The sequence below is a fragment of the Mauremys mutica genome, chromosome 1 (genome assembly GCF_020497125.1).
Source record: "Mauremys mutica isolate MM-2020 ecotype Southern chromosome 1, ASM2049712v1, whole genome shotgun sequence".
Taxonomy (NCBI): domain Eukaryota; kingdom Metazoa; phylum Chordata; order Testudines; family Geoemydidae; genus Mauremys; species Mauremys mutica.
Genome location: NC_059072.1, coordinates 105507437 through 105525229, shown reverse-complemented (window position 1 = coordinate 105525229; position 17793 = coordinate 105507437). Strand labels below are relative to the sequence as shown.

Genomic DNA, 17793 nt, shown 5'->3' with positions numbered 1-17793 from the left:
AATATAGTCAGCAAAGGGTAAGTAAATGGTTCACAGATCTATACATTAAAAAAAAAAATTTAACAGATTCGCCCTGAAAATGGTCAGTGTAGTTTACAAATTTTATGCAGAATTTAATGCCATAATAGAGTCTGAAAATTCCAACAGACACCAGGTATCCCTTGCATATATGCTGCAAAATAGCTACGCTATGCATTGCACCCATATTACCAGACATTTTTGGATTGAAGCTTTCAAACAACATGCAGTTTTGTAGATAACCTATAAATATGCAGAAAAGGTTTTGGAAAGAAATTAACAATATATTTTGCATACATTGAACTTTAAAAGAATTAAGAACTAGGAAAATGCAGTGTTAAATAAGGCCCTGATCCTGAAAATAGTTAAACCTATACTTAACTTTACTCATGTGAAGTCAATGGGACTACTCACAGAAGTGAAGTGAAGTATGTCCTTAAGTGCTTGCAGCAGTGGGAGGTTATTTAAAACTTAGAACTTCTTGAAGATATAGCCATATAAATTATAGTTGTAGGTCTTAATTTTTTAAGAAGCAGCAAAGAATCCTGTGGCACCTTATAGACTAACAGAAGTTTTGCAGCATGAGCAGTGGCTTGCATCCGAAGAAGTGGGTATTCACCCACGAAAGCTCATGCTGCAAAACTTCTGTTAGTCTATAAGGTGCCACAGGATTCTTTGCTGCTTCTACAGAACCAGACTAACACGGCTACCCCTCTGATACTTAATTTTTTAAGTCATGGAAATATTTTTAAATACCCTGACAGTGGGCCAAGTTCATTCCTGGTGTATGCCACTTAGTTGGACTCATATCAGAAATGAATTGGCCCCATGTAATAAATATTGCAATAATTAATAAATAATAATAAAAAGTATAACCATTCAACTACTATGATTTTGGACAAAAATTTAAAAAAGACATGTTTGATGTGAATGTTGTGGACCAGGAATACCTTTGGAGCCTTGGTTTCAGACAAAAACAGGAGTAGATTCCTCAATATCTTCTAAATGTAAATTGTGAAAACCTTTCACAAATCACCAAATGTGCTACTTTTCTTTAGCTTCAACTCATCCTGAGTGCGTCCCAGTGGTTAGAGCACTGGACTGGAACTCAGGAGACCTGGGTTCTATTTCTGGGTTCTGCCACTGGCCTGCTAAATAACTTTGGGCAAGTCACTTCATTGCTCAGTTTTCTCCATCTGTAAAATGAGGATAATAATATTGACTTCCTTTGTAAAACCCTTTGAGAGCTATGGATGAAACCCATTATGCAAGAGCTAGGTATTATATCATTACTACTCCCTATGAGAGACATTTCTGATATATCCACTTGATCTGCGTAATCTGTTCATAGAACAACAACTTTTGGATTCATACCTTCGGCTCTAAAGCAGCAGGTCTGAGCTCAGTTTGGTTCGGTCCCCGTTTGCAGATCAGAGGTAAACCTAGTGGTCCTGAACTGACACACACAATGAAGCAGAAACCTCTGCAAGTCCCTCCCTGTGTAATACATGTACCAGGACCCTGCCTCAAACTGGAGAGGCCAATCACCGAGGGCTCTTTGATAGCCTGACAGAGGGATTCCCTCCAGCAGAAATTCAATGTAAACTCCACCCTCTCCCCAAGTGGGTGGGCAGAGGGGGCTTCCTCCTCTTCACTCTATCACTATTCAGAGTGTGGCACCTGCTGCTAGGACGGCAACACGATTTCCAGTGAAATTAAATTAGAATCTCTGTTACTAGGGAAACAAGCTTCAATTTCCAAGGATATTTTAAAAAGGCAACTTTATCCTTTAGGAAATTGGATGTGGGGAATGAAAAAAACCCACCTCTACATCGCTGCTTAACCTCTCCACCTCCACCACCCCCACCATGCCTTTTATGCAGGTGTCCTCCCATGGAGCAGCTACATTATATTTAGTGATTCACCAGAGCCATGATTCACCATAAGGCTGGGGGCCTTCAGCGAGGGATTTAACAGTCACCTGCCCACTCCCAATTCAAGTAAAAATAATACATAAATGGTAACGGAATGCTAAGTAGCAGATCTGCTAGAATTACATAATTAAAATACATCAAGTTAAAAACAACTAAATAAAAGAAAGTCAGGAAGTTAGTTTACAGCCAAATATATATCAGAACATTTACCGTATATACTCGTTCATAAGCCAAATTTTTTTTTAGTAAAAAAGGGAAGCATCAGAGAAAGGGGTCAGCTTATGAATGGGTATGGAGAGGGGGAGAGGTGGGACACAGCTGCCCCCCCCACCCGACAAATGAATCATAGAATTCAAGATCAGAAGGGACCATTATGATCATCTAGTCTGACCTCCTGCAAGATGCAGGCCACATAAGCCGATCCACCCACTCCTTAAGCAAGCGACCCCTACCCCATGCTTCGGAGGAAGGCGAAAAACCTCCAGGGCCACTGCCAATCTACCCTGGAGGAAAATTCCTTCCCGACCCCAAATATGGCGGTCAGCTGAACCCCGAGTATGCGGGCAAGACTCTCCAGCCATACCCTCTGGAAAAAGGCTAACAATATCCTATCATTGACCCATTGTACTAATTACCAGTGTGGCACTTAATTGACCTATTGACTAAGCCAGTTATCCTATCATACTATCTCCTCCATAAACTTATCTAGCTTAATCTTAAAGTCATGGAGGTCCTTCGCCCCCACTGTTTCCTTCGGAAGGCTGTTCCAGAATTGCACTCCTCTGATGGTTAGAAACCTTCATCTAATTTCAAGCCTAAATTTCCTGACTGATGCAAGGAGAGGCAGCACAGCCAGAAGGGAAGAGGTGGGGCCAGAGTCTCTGCTTCTGGCCACGCTGCGCTCTCCCGAGCCACCGAAGCAGCTGCAGCTCCGGGGCTGGCAGGCTGTGGCCATGCCACCCAGCCTGCTGGAGCAGCTCCAGCCAGGCGAGAGACATCCTCCCTTGGCCCATCCCAGGTAAGGTGGGAAGGGATGGGATGGGGAGAGTGTGGGAAGGTCCCGGGTTAGGGGTGGGGTCATGTGGGGGGTGGTCACAGGGGTTACTCCCCTGACTCCCAGCTTCTTCCCCCCAAAATTTCCCCACCAGTTGCTGTCCCAGCCTATGAGGGTAAGCGGCTGGCAGGCCGGGACATTCTGTTTACTTAGGTTTACCTCCGTGCCTGCGGACGCTCAAGGTAAACCAACCATCCCGGCCCACCAGCAGTTTATCCTGATGGGCCAGGAGCCACAGTTTGCCGACCCCTGAATTATAGGGTCGGCTTATGAATGGGACATAAAAATTTGCTATTACTACTTATCCATCTTGGGGGTGGGGGTCGGCTTATAAACGAACCAGCTTATGATTGAGTATATATGGTCATTTAATAAGCAGCCTTGGCAAAGTAATGGGTGGCAAGGCATGTGCTATAGAATTGTTACTTGTGGTGCAATGACTGCAACTGGCAGTTATTGCTTCCCTTTGAAAGTACATACGATACGTTCACTTTGGCTACACCTACACTGCACACCACTGATAGCGGCATGCAGGGTACGTGCAGCTATGCCCCGCAATGAAAAGCAGGCTGCATCTGGGTTGCAGTGTGTAGCTACACACAGCAGTGGGGAAAAGGTTCCATTTGGCAGGGAGGCAGCGGGGAAAAGCTCCGGCGGCAGGGAGCTGCTGGTAGCTTTTCCCTAGCGCTTCCCTCCAGTCAGAACCTTCCCCAGAGGAGGGGAACAGCTCCAGCAGCAGGATGCTACAAGCTAAAAATAGCAACATAGACGGGGGAGGCACTACTTGGGTATGTGGAGAGCTGTGTTGGGTGCACACCTTAAGGGTTCGGGCATGTCTTTATTCACCTAAGCAGTGCCTCACCATCTAGAATGCTATCTATACCTGTGCTAGGGAGCATGCAGCATATGTACCCCATACACAGCTGTAAAGAGTGTGCAGCATAGACGCACCCTTAGGATTACAGGCTAAAGGTCTCATCCAACAATGTTCCTACTCCTCTCCCCCCTGTCAGTACACACTGACTTCAGCAGGAGTAGAAGGCACTCAGCACCTTGCATGGTTGAGCAATAATGCTTATTGCTAGGCCAGGGTATTAAAAGGTTTGGGGGGGGGTTGTTTGTTTTTTTTAAAAAGCATGCTAAGTTATTGCCTTCCCCCACAAAACAGAAAAGCATCTGTGTGTGACATCATGGTCCAGACACCCCAGGGGGGGGAACAGGAGGTCTGAATTCCAAAGAATAAACAATTGAATCAACTGACTGTATACATTATTATTGTACTGTAAACGTATTGAGTAAGTTATCACACAAAAAACTGGTGACACGCTGGCCATGAATATCATTGCGAGATGGATGGATGGATGGTATGTAAAAAGAGTTATGTTCCTAAAATAGGTTTTGGGGGCAGACTTGATAAACAAGCCTGCTATAGACAAAGGAATGTATATTTACCTGTCTGGATCAATCTTTGTAAGCCATAGACAAAGAAAGTACATTTATATATAAAGGTAAACAAAGCAATCAAGCTACCAAGCAGCTGAGGAAACAGCTTAGTAAGCACATCAGGGGACAACTGGCACCCCCAGGAAATCTTCCTGGCTCTTGAGGCCAAGACAATGGACTTTGGGAGACATAAGGGGAGCACAAAGATAGCCTAGTGATCCATCACTAGATGGATCATATGAGCAGAAATTAATAAGACTGGGACTTTTCACATTGGAAAAGAGGCAACTAAAGGGGGATATGATAGGTATGGGGATGGTGTCCCTAGCCTCGGTTTGCCCGATGCTGGGAACAGGTGACGGGATGGACCCTGGATAATTACCTGTTCTATTCATTCCCTCTGAAGCACCTGGCATTGGCCACTGTTGGAAGACAGGATACTGGTCTAGATGGGCCTTTGGTCTGACCCAGTATGGCTATTCCTATGTTCATCACTTAGGGGACATAGAGACCAGCACCCTCGGAGCCTGTGAACAGTCAATCCTCTTGGCCTGAAAGGCAGGAGCTGCTGAAAATTTGCTGTGAGAAACGGTTTTAGGCAAAGGCATAGCTTGCTCAAATTAAGTTTTAGGCACTAAAAAGCATGGTTTGTGTTTTCTTTGTAACCCTTTTCTGTCTTTTATTCTTGCCTGATATCACTTAAATCTGTGTTCTGTATTAATAAACTTATTCTTGTTTGATTACAAAACCAGCTCAGTGCTGTTATACTGAAGTCAAGTGGGAGTCCTCAGCTACACTAATAGGCTGGTGTGTGCTCTGTCTCTTTGGAGGCAGCAACCTTAGTAACTTCTGTGAGCGTCCCAGTGAGGGGGACCGGACACCACAGGGAGATATCTCTAGGAAACTCTGGAACTGGGGTTCACTGATTGTTACCTGCAAAGCAAGGTTTTGACTGGCAGAGGCAGACAGGCTGGAGCGTCAGGAAGCTGACACAGTTTAGCAGCAGCAAAGCTCTCACTTGCATATGGGCTACTACACAGTGGCTTACGGTTCTGGGTTCCCTAAGGAGAGTGTCACGCTGCCCCGCATGAAGTTTTACAAAACAAGGGCTCCGTTCTACAGGGCTAGATCCTTAAATTGTATCAAAATCTGATCTGATTGGTCTGTACTTTTTTTCTGAGTTTCTTTTCCTCATCATCATGGATTCCCTCTGCATATATATGCAGAATCCTTTTAACTAGCCTGCTTCTGTTCCCCTCCTGCAGAATCTTCTCCAGTGTTAGTAAGATCACAACTCATCTCCATGGAGTGAATGCAAATATACAGCAGTAGGTGTCAAGCCATCTGCTCAGTGGGCTAATATTTTAGAGAATGTGATCCCTTGACACATTCTTTACACTCAGCCTCTTATCTGGCCTCATCTCTTGATTCCCCCCCCCTCCAACACACACACACACACACACACACTCCAAGTACCCAGGGCTTCTCCTGGAAAATGCAAGATTGTTTCATAACACCTCTTCTGGAATTTGACGATCCTAGTCAGAGGTGAAAGTAAGCCGGCATGGTGTACCGGTAAGAAAGTGGCTGCCGGTCCACAGCTGACCATACCAGCAGGGCCGCTGATGGGGCGGAAGGGCAAAAGGGGCAACCTCAAGGCCCAGCGATTTAAAAGGGCCTGGGGCTCTTGGCCGTGACTGCCGCTACCGCACCAGTGGCTGGAGCCCCAGGCCCTTTAAATCACCACCAGAGCCCCAGGCAGCACGGGCCTGGCAGTGCTGAAGGCTGACTGGGGGAGTCTGGCCCCAGCCCCGCCCCGTCTGCCCAAGGCCCCTCCACACCTTGCCCAGGACCCCAGCCGCCCTGTGTACAGATAAGCCGGTTAAGTTACTTTCACCCCTGATCCTAGTCCTGTTATCAGTTAATCGTATGCAGATGCTCTGTTAGTATTTGTCTCATTATTCCCCCGAATGACTGAAGTTAAAATTGGACAGGAATTATCAGCACTTGCGCTCCACCCACACCTCACTTCATTGAAGATAAGTGACAAATTCAGTTCTTAACCCCATATCCTCCAGTACTTCCACAGTTCTCTGGATTTTTTCCCCCCTCCAAAAATCAGGACAATTAGTTCAACACCTAGTCAATGTATTTAACACCCCCGAGTGCTACATCTTGCAGCCATAAACGCAGTAAGTTTTCCCCTAAGAATTCCCCAATCTGTTTTTGTTTTAACAGCAACTATGGGGCCATGCTAGTGACTCCACTCCAGAGTTAAGATCTTAACAGCTCTTATGGGAATGTTCTATATAATTTAACAGATGAAAAGTTCTCTCATTTTCTATTTTTAAACCCATCTATTGAATTATATAGTAAGAATATCATTCTCTATTAAAGTCTATAGATTTTTAACAAACACTTTGAACCCTATTTAACTCCTGGTGTTTCACCCCTATTGAATTTCATTGGACTTGTCCATAAAGGTAACCAACAAAGCCCAGATCACTTCCTTCATTACAACTTCAAAAAGATGCTTTCTATCTGAAGTTTCTTGTGCATGTTCTCTGGCCATAAGATAAATTTTCCCACATAAAGAGCGTGAAGATAATCAGACAAGGCAGCTTGGAAACATGAGTGATATTGGAGCTTTTTGGTAAGTAACATTTTTGGATCATTTCACAAACTGTTTCACCTAGAAATTCTTCATTGGTTTCATTCAGTTGTCCTCAATGAGGGCCAGTGCCTTTGAGTGATTTTAGGAAGTGTGGTTAGGTTACTTAGAGTTAAATACCACATGAACAGCTTAGACCAGGGGTCCCCAACGCGGTGCCTGTGGGTGCCACGGCACCCGCCAGGGCATCTAAGTGCACTCGTGTACTGGCCAGTGGACAAGCATCCGCCGAAATGCCGCCGACAAGCAGTGTCATCCAGAGGCGTCGCCGCCGAAATGCCGATTTTCGGTGGTATTTCGGCAGCGGCGCCTCTGGATGACACTGCTTGTCGGCAGCGACACCTATTGACGTTGCTGCTTATCGGCGGCATTTCGGCGGATGCTCATCCACTGCCACGGTCCTTCGTGGCTCGTTGTCTGGTGCCCACCAGACGAAAAAGGTTGGGGACCACTGGCTTAGACTGCTAATCTTATAAACCTAAGCACTAGTCTCCCCCATTTTAAAAAAAAAATGCAGCTTATGACTGTACTGCTTTTCATTGCAAAAATAGCCTTGAAATGTAAACCAGTTAGTATGAGTGAAAGTCTGTCAAGGCTTTTATTCTTAATAGTCACCAATTATTCACAGTCCTATCCTATCCCCCTCTCAGCCACTGACTGTCAGAACTCTCTCTTACCTGCTGGCATCTTCACATACATATGCTTTCCCCACCAGAACAGGCAGGCTAGGGCTGAATCTCCTCCCTCCCTCCCGTCCTACCGCCATGTTTCCCTCATATCCCTGCTCTGCAAGTCAGTGCCTGTGCCAGCAACTCTGCTATGAAAAGCTGCTAACGCTCACCATTCCTTGATCCACAGCCCTTCCCCTATGCCCAAGCACCCCATAAGAGTTGTACCTATTTACACAAGGTTTCTATTACTGCTTCAGTTCTCCATAACTCTTTCCCCCTATTTCCCCCCCATGGAGCCTAATTTCTAAAAGTAATTCAGTTTCTCAACTGTTTTCGAATCATTGGGCCAAATCCTCAGCTGTCAGAGCTATGCCCATGTCCACCAGCTGAGAATCTGGTCCGTTGATTACATCTCCTTCCTTGTTTATTAGTGAGCCTACTTCCTCTCTAGTGTTCCCCCCCACTCCGATATATTTATAGAAGTCTTCCTTACTCACATCAACCTCATTCCAGCATTAACTAATCTTCTTCCTGCAAGCCTTAGCTAACTAACATTTTGGTTTATTTTTCTTCCCCGCTCCATTTCCCAGAGAGGTTCTTTTCTAGTCTTACATCGACAAGTACCCCATAGAGAAATGACACTGGACACGTCTTGTCTCACTTCCCCACCCCTCATCCCATTTCCAGTGAATGGCAGCAGTATGTTGAACTTTAATTGCAGTGACCTAGATTTTCAGACTTGGGCATCTGAAGTTAAATGCCTAAATACATACATTATAGTGCTGTTGATTAATCACAGTTAACTCACACGATTAACGCAAAAAAGTTATTTGGGATTAAAAATGTTATTGTGTTTAATCGCACTGTTAAACAATAGAATATCAATTGAAAATTATTAAATATTTTTGGATGTTTTCTGCTTTTTCAAATATATTGATTTATATTACAACACAGAATGCAAAGTGTACAGTGCTTACGTAATATTTTTATTACAAATATTTACACTGTAAAAATTATAAAAATAGTATTTCAGTTCACCTCATACAAGTACTGTAGTGCAGTCTCTATCGTGAAAGTGCAACTTACAAATGTAGATTTTTTGTGTTACATAACTTCACTCAAACAAAACAATGTAAAACTTTAGAGCCTATAAGTCCACTCAGTCCTACTTCTTTTTCAGCCAAGCGCTAAGACAAAAAAGTTTGATTACATTTACGGGAGATAATGCTCCCGATTCTTCTTTACAATGTCACCTGAAAGTGAGAACAAGCGTTCGCGTGGCACTTTTGTAGCCAGTATTGTAAGGTATATATGCGCCAGATACGCTAAACATTCGTATGCCCCTTCATGCTTTGGCCACCATTCCAGAGGACATGCTTCCATGCGGATGATGCTCATTAAAAAAAAAAATGTGTTTAAATTTGTGACTGAACTCCTTGCAGGAGAATTGTATGTCTCTTGTTCTGTTTTACCCACATTTCATGTTATAGCAGTCTCAGATGATCACCCAGCTCATGTTTGTTTTAAGAACACTTTCACAGCAGATTTGACAAAATGCAAAGAAGGTACCAATGTGAGCTACAGCATTCAACTTAAGGTTTAAGAATCTGAAGTGCCATCCAAAAATCTGAGAGGGACGAGGTGTGGAGCCTGCTTTCAGAAGTCTTAAAAGAGCAACGCTCCGATGCGGAAATTACAGAACCCGAACCTACAAAAAGGAAAATCAACCTTCTGCTGGTGGCACCTGACTCAGATGAAGAAAATGAACACGCGTCGGTCCACTCTGCTTTAGATTGTTACTGAGCAGAACCTGTCATCAGCATGGATGCATGTCCTCTGGAATGCTGGTTGAAGCATGAAGGGAAATATCAACTTTAGCCGCACCTGGCATGTAAATATCTTGTGACGCCAGCTACAACAGTGCCATGTAAATGCCTGTTCTCACTTTCAGGTGACATTGTAAACAAGAAGCTAGCAGCACTATCTCCTGCAAATTGTAACCAAACTTGTTTGTCTGAGTGACTGGCTGAACAAGTAGGACTGAGTGGACTTATAGGCTTTAAAGTTTTATTTTTTTTATTTTTGAATGCAGTTATTTTTAACACACAATTCTACATTTGTAAATTCAACTTTCAAGATAAAGAGATTGCACTACAGTACTTGTATTCAGTGAATTGAAAAATACTATTTCTTCTGTTTTTTACTGTGCAAATATTTGTAAACAAAATATAAAGTGAGTACTATACACTTTGTATTCTGTGTTGTAATTGAAATCTATATATTTGAAAATATAGAAAGCATCCAAAAATATTTAAACAAATGGTATCCTATTATTAACAGTGCAATTGCACGATTAATCACAATTCATTTTTTTAAATCACTTGACAGCCCTAATAAATTAGGCACCAAGATAGGTGGTAATTTCTTCAATGCTGTTGAGGATTGAAGAGTGCCAAGTGCTAAACATTGGATTTAAAAGTCTTGCATTAAGCAGCTTAATTTGAAGGTTTTTGGACGGGGTGGTTTGTGAGTCCCTAACTTTCTTCTATGCTCATAAGAAAGAGCTCACCTGGGTAGCCTACTTTCCTCAAATCTCATTCCCCTTTAATAAGCCCATGTTTTAATATGCTGAATTCCAGTAGCTCATGATCAGTAGTTTCAGCGGAGTGGAATCTCTCTGCCTGGTGACCATCTTAGTTTATGCTGTCTGCAGATTTATAATCAAATTAAAAACATACGCTTTTTCCCATTTATTTTTATAGTCATAATTCACTCTCGGGCATGCTCACATTTTACTTTACTAAAAGTATTACCAGCCTAGGCTTGTGCAGCTACGATATTGCGCCATTTAGAAGTAATGCACATGACAGCGATTTTTTCCACAAAGGTCAGCATCAACTCATCCCACATCACCGTTACCTTCATTAAAGTTGTCGTCAGTCGAAACGTGGGTCAGTGGGGACTGGGGGCGAGAGTCACCACACAGGGAATAGCTGTGTTCTGCCTGGATGAGGGGAGCTGGGGATGCTGGGGACAGTTCCACTTCCATCATCTCATTTTTCTCAGACATGAAGGGGTCATTCAAGAGCTGGCCTAGGACATCCTGCGAAAACTCATCCAGGAACTCCGTGAAGTGCTGGGAAGACAGGGGGGGGAAGAACTCTTATTTAACAGGTGTCTCTAGCCAACAACAGAGATGCACTGACCAAAATAATTGCAGTATCTTCACCACGTATCTGTGCCAGTTAGGACCAGAACCCAGCAGTCCTGCCTCCCAATACCCGCTTTAATCGCTACTCCACATTGAAGATAGAACAAAAAGGTTCTCATGTATGTACGTTAATTTAGCTATGCTGTCTCATCATCAGCAAACTGTTACAGACAATTACAGTTTTCCTTATTTATGGATTGCTCATGAAGTGAGCACACCATATACATGGAACCAGATTCTTAGTTGGTGGACGATGGCAGAGATCCATACTGAGGTGTAGGAGCAGGCCCTTTAAAATGCCTAGTTGCTGTGGTGATTGGCTCCCTATAAAAGTCTAAGAAACAGATAAAAGCCCATGTTGCTGAAAGCAGAAAATAAGATCAGTTGCCATGTTCTGAAGCCAACCCCTTTGTTCCCAGGATGCAATTTGGAGTGTGTTGCATTAATGAAAAAGCATATTTCATCCAGTCAGGCAGGAAAACATCCTTAAGGATTTATATTCAAAACATATATTTCATATGTGTAACCTGTTCCATGGGGTTTACATGCTCATTGAGCCACAGAAAAAGTATGGAGGGGGAAGCTGGTGATCAGATCCATAGTATTTAGTGCACCAATCAATCTTTTAAGCCCAAGTGTACCTATTCCAGTGGTGTGGAACATTTCCTTCATCTTACCCTATCGTAGAGAAAGGATCAAAACCCTGAAGTGTGTGTGTTCTGGATTAAAAGCCGCTAGTACATTTGGTTTAAAGAATTACATTCAGGCTGAATAGCTGCATGTTGATTATTTTTGACCAGAGGCTAATGTTAAAGTTCAGGTTCTCAACTCTGCAGTAATAGGCGTTCTGACTACCAACATTAATAAGTCCTTCCCTGGTGCACTGCAAGGGTTACATTTAAGGTGCATGAGACTTTGTCTATTATTAGAGAAACTTCCTGATCTGAACCAAACTTCCCAATCTGATTAATATCCAAACTCTGGGGCAGTTTCAGTCAAGATGCAAACTTTGCAGCTCTTATTATATTTCCTTCGAGGGGCAGGAGACTTAGAGTGTGTGTTCATATTTAGTAATTGCATTTCGGGAAACAATTCCAGACAGCGGCATGGCATACACAGACAGAGTAGGATAGTTTCCATTAGTCACACACACACACACACACACACCCAGGGGGTTCTCTTTTCATACTCCAAAAAGTAAGCAGAAGATAGAAATGTAACTTCTTGCAATCAGGCATCCTGCATTAACAGCTAATGTATACAGGAATCTTTAATTAATTGGGGTATAATATCTTGAAAGTGGAAATTAAGTCCCTGGTTTATTTGCTCTGTTTTTGCAGGCAATGCTGACTTTGGCTCTTATTCGCTCTCCTGCGCAAGGAAACACAGATTCAAGATTTGGCTCCCTTGAGCATAAATTAAGAGTTTAACTAGTCAGCGATGTGTAGTCGAGTAATGGAAATGGTGCAGCTACACTCACGTACGCCCTCATTTTATAGCCCCAGGACAGCTTGCAAACTAAAAGCCTTGTACTGCGAAGTGCTGACTGGTCTCGAATCCCATTAAAGTCACTGGAAATTTGGAGTGCACAGAACCTTCCAGGGGAGCAACTTGCAGGACTGGACCTTACGTCAGTATTAACAGACTCCTGCCACTGGGGACAAGAAAAGGTTTTTATTAGACTAAAGGGTAGTGAAAAAAAGGAGGAATTAGGTCACTGACTATGTTAGTCATGGAGCTGGCTAGTGACAAGGCTGGTAAAAAGGGACAAATACATGCATACCCTTATCTTTAAGCGCCCTGAATGATAACGCTACTAAACAAACTCCAGGCTAGTACTGGTTGACCCAAAAAGAGTGTCATGACCACTTCAAACCATTGTTTACATGAATTTCTAGAGCCAAGGACTCACTAGTGCATCACTTCCCATGCGCCTCTAAATATTTGCAATAGTAGGTATGCATCATAATTCTCCACTGTTGGACACACAGGCTAGAAAAATAGGCCTTTATTTGCCTATCCTATTTCCGTCAAAATCAAAATGCCGTTATTGACAGGACAAGGTATTCAACTATTGTCAAAAACTGTAATCAAGGACAGAAAGTGCTGCTCAAACAAGTGCAAGACACAAGCATGGACAATCCTACGAGAAGCAGCACTGTTCTTGAAGATGGGTTTTCCCCACAGTGCATATTGCTCCTTTTCCTCCATGCCCATGGAGCGCATCAGTCATTTGTTTTCAGTTTTATAGGGCAGGCTCAGAACATTTTTCTCTCTAAAATACTTGTGTGTACTTATTCTGATTCTTTAATCATGAGGATACAAAACAAGCATCCCAATCACCATCTCCCATTTCTGACCCCATATCATCTATTTCATTAATTATATTATTATTAATAAAAGAAAATGACTAAAACAAAAAACTTTCCATTTCAAAGTATCCTAAAATGGAATTTGCTACCTTAAACAAATGCGCCAGGGATCATTTAATCCAGAGGTTCTCAACCTTTTTCCTTCTGAGCCTCCCCTCCCACATAAAAATTCCATGGCCCACCCATGCCACAAAACTATTTTTCAGTAGATTAAAAACCAGGGCCTGCGTTAAGGAGTAGCAAGCAGAGCGATTGCCCAGGGCCACACCACAGGGAGCCCTGTGTAAGAGGACTATTGGCCCCCTACTAAAACTCAGTGAGTGGGGGGGTTTTTTTGGTTTGGCTTGTTCCCCAGTACCCACAAAAAGGAAAAAGGTCGACGAGAAATCAGGACCCTGAGACTGACAGTCCCCAGGGCAGGGGTTCTCACAACAACATTTTTGTGGCCTCCAAGTGCGGCCGCCAACTCTTGCTGGTGGCCGTGCTGACAATTATTCAAAAAATATAAAACTTTTTATATATATATTTATTTTTTCCTACACATACACACACACACACACAGGCCCAAATCATTGTAATTTATTGAATCTTTTTGTAGACTCAATAAACATGTACAGTTGTGTCTCTTCTTTACAGGACCCTAGACAGAATAGAAACACAAATAAAGTTGTCTGCAGGTTCTTGTATTTTTTGTTGTTGCTTCTTTTAATTTAAAAAAAAAAAAAAAAAAAAAAAGACTTGCTAGCTCAGAGGTGAGCAAACTACAGCCCGTGGGCCACATCTGGCCTGCGGGACCCTCCTGCCCAGCCTCTGCAGATCCCATAACAGAGAGTTGGGCTTCTTTTAGGGATTGGCTTGTTTTGAAATGGGAGTAGCTTGTGTTTTTGGCTTATTGTGAAAGCGGGTTGCTTTATTTACAACATGAAAAGCTGGCAACGAAGCGAGGGCTGTGCCAGACAGAGAGAACCTGAGAAGCAGCCCAGGGAGCAGGTCACTGCTAGGAGAAGACTTGCAGCAACCAGAGCCATGAGAGGGGCCAGAAAAGCAGCCCAGGGAGCTGGAGGCAGAGCAGCAGCAGTGCCACGGCAGAGTGGAGCTGAGCAGAGTGGAGCTGGAGCAGTCCGGACCCTGGGTGCGATGAGCAGCTGGGGAGAGCGAGGGGGACTCTGGGCAGAGGGCCCAGCGCAGGCAGACAGCCGCAGCCAAGAGGCCTTGCAGGCCAGACTGGGAGGACAATCGTAATCCTGACAGGGTTGAAAACTGCTGATTTAATCCACCTCTGAAATGCAGCCACCATGCATGTAACAGTCCAAGGTAACACTTTAGGACAAAAGGCAGAAAAGGATATTGCATCCAACTGTGCAAGAAGAATTTAGGTAGGTAGAAGGTAATTAGCTGGATTGGAATTTAGCCAAAAGAACCAAGGTTAAGAGTTCTACGCTTGCAGTCAAAGATCCCACTTGATTCTTTGGATTCACATCTCATCCATGAGATGGCTTCCTCCAGGAATACAGCACCCTGGCTTCTATTCGCACAACCCTGGGAAGAGACGCATCTATTGAATCACCATCTCATCATAGCAACTATAGAAAGACATGCTTGAAGGTCTCTCTTCCAAGTATTGACTTGGTCTCACCTTACCTGGATGTCAAATTACCAGGATGAAAGCCCAATGCAACATGGTTGCAGACCGGTTGGCCACTTGACGTATTAAAGCAGCCCCAAAGCTAGCCCCATCTCAGGAATCTGAGCAAGTCTATTAATGATCCAACCAGCGGGCCAAATTCAGTAATGAATCTGGGTCACGTGCCACCTGAGGCACGTTGCACATACGCTAAGAACAAGAATGTTCTTCGGTGTGGAGGTTGTTAAGGACAGGTTAGACAAACACCTGTCAGGGATGGTCCAGATTTACTGGGTTCTGCCTCAGGACCTGGGGATGACCTCCTGAGGTTCTATGATATTGTGGTATCACAGCAGCTTTATAGATTCTATTTGACTTCATTTGCTTCAAATTTGACACTTTCTACCTCCACTTTTCTGAGAGGGGAATTTCCCTGGAGCACTTGGAGAAAGAAACAAAGAAGGAATAGTATTTCACTTCACAAACCCGAGAGAAAGAGGACCCAGCAGGGGAAATTTAACATGCTTCTCTTAATTTAGGCTTTTAACTTTCACTGATAGCTGGAGTGCAAGCAATCAGCAGGATCTTGGGAAGAGAGGAACTAGTACCAAGAGCAGGAATGTTACACATACAATATATGGCATCTAGGTTTAAAAAACAAAAAATTGTTCTGTAACTTTGTTCCAATTGTATTAATCTTGCTCTTTATGGTTTTGTGATATAACCCAGAATGCTGATCAGATGTGGATCCTCAGTCAAGCTGACAAGATTCAGATCACACAGTTCAGAGTCCAAAGACAGACAACTGGAGAGAGCTGGGTCTCTCCTCATTCAGTCTGAACCAGCACAAAAAAGTGTTCTCACTCAAACTACTGATACTTTTGGTCCAGTTTAAGTCACTGCCACATGGAACACTTGTTAAAGAGCAACTTGAATTATTTTTAAAGGAAACTAAAGTCCTCATTCAAAACTGATGCATTCCTACAGAATCAAAAAACAAAGGCATTTCAGCAACAATTATGGGGGAGACTTTCAAAAGGCACAAAGGGTGATTAGGAGGCCAACTTCCATGGACTTCCACTTAACTGCACTTTGGGCTTCAGAAAGCCTCCCCCTTATAATGCTCGTATGAAATTAATTCATGGGGTCCATCCAGTTTAGAGTGACCAGATGTCCCAATTTTATAGGTCCAGTCCCAATATTCAGGGCTTTTTCTTATATAGGCGCCTATTACCTCCTCACCCCCATCCTGATTTTTCATACTTGCTATCCGGTCACCCTAGTCCAGTTACAAGTGGAAAGTGCATCAGAAAAACAACCACCACTACTAGTACCCTAGTGACAGTGTCAATAGAGAGGTAAAAAAGACTGAATAAGTACAGAAACTCTCACCCCTGGATTGAGGCCCAATAGGGGGCAGCATGGAGAATCTTACATTGCCAAAGCCCTAGATATACCTGAGTATTGATAGAGAGCGAACTTCTGTATTTAGGCCTTTCAGTCTGGCATCTCTCACCAGAACAGAGTTCTTTTAAAAAAAATTGCACCCCACATTTTTTTTTGTAGCTCTGCAAATTAGTTCTCTTGTGATTGCCAACTTTCTTCTACACTCACACACCGGTATAAACTGCAGCAGCAGTGCCAATACCTTCTACAGATAAGTGTCGGAACAATGAGTCAACTTGTTGGATTAAACTGTCTTCCCTGCATATTAAAAGGATCTCTTTTTATATTTTTCTTGTGGATTTTTGTTTTCTTTTCACCTTGATAAAAGTCGCTGAATGAGAAAAAGCTTAACTATCTTTTTTTTTTTTTTAAACAAACGTAGTAAAGGATGCTTACAATTTTCAAATGTATGAAAAGGGAGAATTTTCACTGCTGCTGTTCTAAAACTGTTCAGGACATTTGCTTTGATTTATTCTTGCCTATGTCCCCAGTGGTTGCTGGGAGCACGGAACTCATAAAGACATCACTTGTGGTAAGCAAACGGGAGAAGAATCCCAGATCCAGGAATGCATGGAATTTTAGATAGACTTTTGTCAAAGTCACAGGGTCTGATCTATACCCCAGCCTATAACCAAGCTCTTGGGAGTGACACCTTAGTGTGCTGGGCCCCAAGGACCCACACAGTTCTGCAGGGGCAAGCCCATGGCCTCCACAATTCCTGAACTGGACCTTCGGCACCAGCAATTCCTGTCTCTTTCCGAGGCTCCCTGAAGAGAATCCAGCCAAGCCAGACTCCTGCAGGAGGCTTGTACTGTGCCCCTTCAGGGCACAATGTTCTCATTGAGCATTTATAACGACACAGGCAGCTTTTTCAGAACAAGGCAACAATTTATTCGTCACCTGGCATACAGAATCTGGAAGTCACTAGTTGGCACAGAGAGGCAGAAGTTAAATCAGTGCCCTGATGAGCCAGCCAAGCTGTGATGGACTCCATCTCTGACTCTCCCTTGCCTCTTTGTCCACCCAGGTGAGAGCTCCCAAGTCCCTCCCAAGGGTATCCTTTCTCCCAATCACCTGACACCATTTCCCCTTTGTTCTCCAGCTCAGTGTACATGTCCTGCCTGCTGGGGTTTCCTGATGTTAGGTATGGATTGTTCAGTCACTGGGGCATCTCTCGGTCTTGCTGGACCCTATGTTGTTTTGGGTCAGTTTCAGCCTGTTCTTCAATGGCCCAGACAGTTAAGACACACAGCCCTAAGTCTCTTGCTCTGTCCTCAGAGCAGACTTAAATCCTTTCCCCGCCACACTGGGTAGCCATGCAAGGTGTAGGAGGAAACTGAGGCACGCAT

At 43.6% G+C, this 17793-nt stretch overlaps 1 protein-coding gene across 1 annotated transcript in view; it reads right to left on the bottom strand.

The window, feature by feature from the left end:
• Nucleotides 1-17793, bottom strand: part of CREB3L2 (cAMP responsive element binding protein 3 like 2) — a 114678-nt gene that overhangs the window by 34020 nt on the left and 62865 nt on the right. The window contains exon 2 of the mRNA XM_045001637.1: nucleotides 10711-10927. Coding sequence (XP_044857572.1) covers nucleotides 10711-10927 — 217 coding nt within the window. The remainder of the gene's footprint in view (nucleotides 1-10710; nucleotides 10928-17793) is intronic.